The 5,433-nt window shown below is 48.9% G+C and overlaps 1 protein-coding gene and 1 pseudogene across 2 annotated transcripts in view; both read right to left on the bottom strand.

Moving 5' to 3' along the window:
* Positions 1-1,745: 1,745 nt before the first annotated feature.
* LOC125178053 lies at positions 1,746-3,032 on the bottom strand (annotated as a pseudogene).
* Positions 3,033-3,750: 718 nt separating this feature from the next.
* LOC108678866 (squamous cell carcinoma antigen recognized by T-cells 3-like) overlaps positions 3,751-5,433 on the bottom strand; it is a 10,143-nt gene continuing 8,460 nt past the window's right edge. Inside the window, exons 13-15 of one of the 2 annotated variants that reach the window (XM_047880967.1) lie at positions 4,920-5,148; positions 4,104-4,733; positions 3,751-4,061 (exon numbers count right to left, since the gene is read on the bottom strand). In XM_047880967.1, the coding sequence (XP_047736923.1) occupies positions 3,766-4,061; positions 4,104-4,733; positions 4,920-5,148 (1,155 nt within the window). In that variant the 3' untranslated portion in view covers positions 3,751-3,765. Of the gene's footprint in view, positions 4,734-4,919; positions 5,149-5,433 lie in introns of both variants that reach the window. The other variant, XM_018167361.2, reaches the window with a different exon arrangement.

The following is a 5,433-nucleotide window of genomic DNA, read 5'->3' as shown; positions in this document are numbered from 1 at the left end:
CCTGGTCCGTAATTTGTTAGGCATTTTAAGTTTGAACATATGCTCCTGCAGAGCTTCGTATACGACGCTCGTCTCACAAGGTACAGGAAAAGACACGAGACGCGCGTCTCATGCGCCACAGGAAAGGGCACGGAAAAGGATGTATAGAGCCGATAAATGATCAGCTCAAGATACAAATAGGTTCAGTCTCGCTGTATCAGAAACACAGCTCACATGGCACACATGATAGATGTATCTGTGACTGATATCGGTCTTGATTTTATACCCTACTTAACGTTACTTAACTGCTGCTCATTACTTATATCTACTTAACTGCCGCACACTACTTACCTCTACTTAACTGCTGCACGCTACTTATCTCTACTTAGCTGCCGACACTAATTAACTTTTCATAACTGGTGGACACTACTTGACTTCTCCGAACTCGAAATACACTACTTAAATTTAATTAAATTTACTCAAATATTTCACTGGCTTGAAACACATCCGTCTTTTAAACGTCAAATTTAATTTCTCGCTGGACATATGGCATGTGACGCCCGTCTACAGCCATGTCAAGCAGGTAGGAGAATGTCGCCCGCCTAGAGACATTCATTGCTTGACAGTCACCTGTCAATGGCCATTAATGCTGGACAGTCGCCCGTAGAGTGAAATTCATGCGGAAAAGTCGTCCGCCAAGTGTCATTCATGCTGGACAGTCGCTCGTCCAGTGACACTCATGCTGGACAGTCGCTTGTCAAGTGAAATTCACGCTGGATTGTCACCCGAATAGATACATTCATGCTGGACGGATAGTCGTCCTCAAAGTGACACTCATGCTGGACAGTCGCTTGTCAAGTGAAATTCACGCTGGATTGTCGCCCTACTAGAGACATTCATGCTGGACAGTCGTCCGCCAAGTGACACTCACGCTGGACACTCATGCTGTCACGGGTGCGCGGCGAGATAAGTCTTATCGCGGTGGGACGCAACACGATAACAGCGCCCATCTGTCGGACAGCGGAGGCGCAACAGGCAAGCCCGACGCGGCCGTCCGGTCCTGCCACAACAATTAAACCGTCCGGGAAAACCACGTAACACCTTCACAGTGACGGCGTTACCATTACAGCGTTACGGGGCACTGAAATTCATTGTAATATAACTCGCGACGGCCGAGGGAGAGCGCAGGGCGAGGCTGCGTACGACACCGCGAGCTTAACGCTACTGACGCAGGAGGTCGCTGGGGGCGCGATGCTCCCTGGCGTGACGTCATCGTGTTAGCCTCCTCCCATTCGCTGATTTCATTCAAGAAGTGCGTACACACGAGCCTACACAAACGCACACACTCTTAAAGCAGATCAACACGTGCATGGCGTGTGCGCTTTTAGCGCACAGCTCTGCAACCATATGGCGGCTCGCACAAACGTCAATAGCTCTTCAGTTTTCCAGCATTTGTCTGTTTAACAATCATTATTAGACACACTCTGTGCCTTCACACTGACAAAACCAAAGAATTTGACACTATTGGTTTGATTTATATATTATTTCGATTTGTGGCTATTTTATTTCGATTCCTCACACCGATCTCTGCAAAACTTCGCTTCCTTAATTAATTAACCCTTACTACTCCTGCAGGTCCAGCCTCCACAAACGTGAATATTTCGCACGATCAGTCGGCGCTGAAATTTAGCCATTCACTGAAATATGAGATCATGTGCACATGATGAGTTATTATATGATGAACAGGTAACCAGTCACTTGTGCTGTTACTGAGAGTAACGCTTGTGCTGTTACTGAGAGTAACGCTTGTGCTGTTACTGAGAGTAACGCTTGTGCTGTTACTTAGAGTAACGCTTGTGCTGTTACTAAGAGTAAAGCTTAATTGTGCTGTTACTAGTAATGTTACTGAGAATAACGCTTGTGTTGTTACTGAGAGTAACGGTTGTGTTGTTACTAAGAGTAACGCTTGTGCCGTTACTAAGAGTAACGCTTGTGCTGTTACTGAGAGTAACGCTTGTGCTGTTACTGTGAGTAACGCTTGTGCTGTTACTTAAGAGTAACGCTTGTGCTGTTACTAAGAGTAACGCTTGTGCTGCTACTAAGAGTAACGCTTGTGCTGTTACTAAGAGTAACGCTTGTGCTGTTACCAAGAGTAACGCTTGTGCTGTTACTAAGAGTAACACTTGTGCTGTTACTAAGAGCAAGAGTAACGCTTGTGCTGTTACCAAGAGCAAGAGTAACGCTTGTGCTGTTACCAAGAGCAAGAGTAACGCTTGTGCTGTTACCAAGAGCAAGAGTAACGCTTGTGCTGTTACCGTGAGTAACGCTTGTGCTGTTACCGTGAGTAACGCTTGTGCTGTTACCGTGAGTAACGCTTGTGCTGTCATGAGTTACCCATAACACTTGTGACGTCATCGCAACATCCCCCATAGGGAAGGGGTGAGGTTGCGTGGGAGGCTGCGTGACGTCATGAGCTGATGGCGCGGGGATTGGGTTGGGGAGGAATTGATTGAACTCCTCCTCTCCTCCTCCCGGCAATACAAATTCATTCCACCCTCCGAGGAAAACACCAACTCCTTCCCCTCCACAGAGCACAATAGAGGAAACTGCACCGCAACCGCACGACAAGAATTACGATTTGACGTCTTCGGATTAGGAGATATTTTTCGTAATTCGATTATGGGCCTATTTCTTCAACGCCGACACTTCTGTTCTAATACAACAGTGTGTGCAGTGATGAATATGTTACTAAGTGGTACCTATGCTTTATGATATTGATTCGTATTTTTTCTTCACGATTCAGCTATGAGCCCATCCTCGAAGCCTTTATACGCCTGCACACTATACGTCTATACCGCTATACGCTCATACACGATACTTGTATATTCCTTTACACGATACCGTTTAAAGTCCCCCGACGTCAGGTATCAGTGGGAACTGTCCCGTTGCAAGCGAATAACAACCACGGTACCGGCCACACAGTCGTGACCGCCGTCCCAATTAACGTTCTTATTTGTAACAAGTAACTTGAGAACTAATCCTGCAGGAGGCATGAAACACGTGGAGTCACACAGGACACGCAGGAAGTTCCTCAGGACGTGGATGGACGTCTCATATAGGATGAGAGCTCAGCACTGCCTAAAATATGATCCCCAAACTGGGAATCATTTCCTCTTAGTTCCCCTCTTCGTTGGTTGTTCTACAATGGCTGAGGTTACAACGTCTTCGGTATTTCGTATTTGGCTTCTGTAAAGCTAATATTGACACTATTTTCGTAAGAGGATAAAATGCTTAACAAGACAAGATGAGCGACAATACCTGACGCTGACCTCGTAAGAGCAAAGACGCAAGCCTGAAGGACTCTCTGTGGGGCCAGGTTTTGGGAGAAAGAAAACGCTTCTTGTCTCGAATGTTTTTTTCTTAATACATCAATTTTTGCTGACTGATAGAAGATGTAGGCAGTAATTCTTAGTGATAACATCGTGCACACACGCATGCGAGCGGCACAATATTGGCTTGAGTTGCTATAGTTCATTATATCTCTTTGTTAACACGACGATCTACCGCACCGATTACGATGCCTGGCATTAAATATTTGCCACTTGCCATGAGATCGTTTGCCCGTGTTGGCAAGCCAATCACTTGACATGAGACCGTCTGCCAGTGTTGGCAAGCCAATCACTTGCTAAGATATTGCATTCCCCCAAGCTTCAGCACCATCGCCACGAAGGCTGGCACCGGCGACAATGTACGGGAAATAAGCAAAATCTAAAAAAAAAGTTTCGTTTACTTTGAAAACAATTTTCGGAAATCGTCATTCGATTTGAAATTAGCACTTTGTGCATTTACAGGATTGCTATCGTCAGGATTGCTATTGGTAGTATTGCTATTAACAGAGAGGTCATTGGTGCTATTTAATGTAGCGGCATCTGTGGGGGGCGGTGCCGGGGGCTTAGACTTGGTGATAGAGCGCGGCTTGAAGACCAGCGTGGGGCGGCGCGTGGTTGGAGCTGCGACTGGATCGGGCTTCCTCTCGTCTCCATCAGCTGAGGAAGCGTGCCCAGCTGCGGGTCCAGACGTACCAGCTGCGGGTCCAGACGCCCCAGCTGAGGGTCCAGACGTACCAGCTGAGGGTCCAGACGCCCCAGCTGGCGGCCCCCGCTGGCGTGACTGCTTGGCAGCAGACGGGTTGCTCACAAGCACCGTGATAGTGAAGTTCCTGAGCTGTGTTTGGTCCATGGCGACACGCACGCGTTCCGCCGTCGCCGCGTCCTCGAAACGAATAAAACAAGTCCCTTTGGAGTAGCCGTTGCGGTGCGTCACCAAGCGTATCTCCTTGACAGGGGCGTGAGCCTCGAACGCTGCCTTCACCTCCTCCTCGTTCATCGAGTAAGGAAGACCGCGTACAAAAAGTTTATCTTTCTCCTCGCCAGTCGCATACCTGAAGACGTGGCCCTGCTTGTCGGGGTCGTAGCTCGACACGAACATCGGGCGGCCACGGACCCGAGTTCGGTCTTTGTGCAAGGCTTTAGTCAGACCGCTGATCGTCTCGAAGACGACGAAGCCGAAGCCTTTAGACCGCCCCTTGAAGTCCTTGACGAGCCTGGCGTGACTCACTGTGCCGCAGTCCTTGAGTGCGTCCTTCACATCATCGATGCGCGTGCTGAAGTCCAGGTTGCTTACGAAGACCGTGAAGGCTTCCTTGCCAACCGCCACCTTCTCATCCACACGATCGTCTTCCTCTTCTTGCGCAGCTGAAGCAAACAACAAGTAAATGTTAAGGCTGGAGAACATCTGATAGATATTGAGAGAGAGAGAGAGAGAAAGTTAAGAAATGAAGTATTTAGCAAAACCAAGACCAAGAATAACTCTAACATACCTAGGTGACAAACATGATAAAATAAGAAAAATAGCAAGGTAAACTCGCCGATAGTCCTGACCTCTTATTTTCTTGGCGGGAGGTTGGGGCTCCTGCATTTCGCCGGTACTGAGAGGGCGTTTGGTGGCGGCTGGGGGGTGACCCACGTTCGTTGTTGGTGCTGATCCAGGCTTGGTTTGTTGGCCAAGCTTCTGGCGCTTAGGAGAAGCGGTGCTGCTGTGGCGCTGTGGCGAAGTGATGCTGTTGGTGGGGGCGTGTTGAGGCTGGGCTGCTGGCTGGCTAGCGTCCTCCTGTGAAACGTGCACACTCGCTTAACGCTGTGTCACACTACCAGCAGCAATAGGCAAGCAACAGTAGCGAGTATCAGCTGGCCAAACTGAGGGCATCAGCTGGCCCACCTGAAGGCATCAGCTGGCCTAAATGAGGCCATCAGCTGGCACAACTGAGGGCATCAGCTGGCACAAAAGAGGGCATCAGCTGGCACAAACGAGGGCATCAGCTGGCACAAACGAGGGCATCAGCTGGCACAAACGAGGGCATCAGCTGGCACAAAAGAGGGCATCAGCTGGCACAAA

Source organism: Hyalella azteca, unplaced genomic scaffold, assembly GCF_000764305.2.
Source record: "Hyalella azteca isolate HAZT.00-mixed unplaced genomic scaffold, Hazt_2.0.2 contig6695, whole genome shotgun sequence".
Taxonomy (NCBI): domain Eukaryota; kingdom Metazoa; phylum Arthropoda; class Malacostraca; order Amphipoda; family Hyalellidae; genus Hyalella; species Hyalella azteca.
The sequence above is the reverse complement of the archived record's forward strand: the minus strand, read 5'-3'. Positions and strand labels throughout refer to the sequence as shown.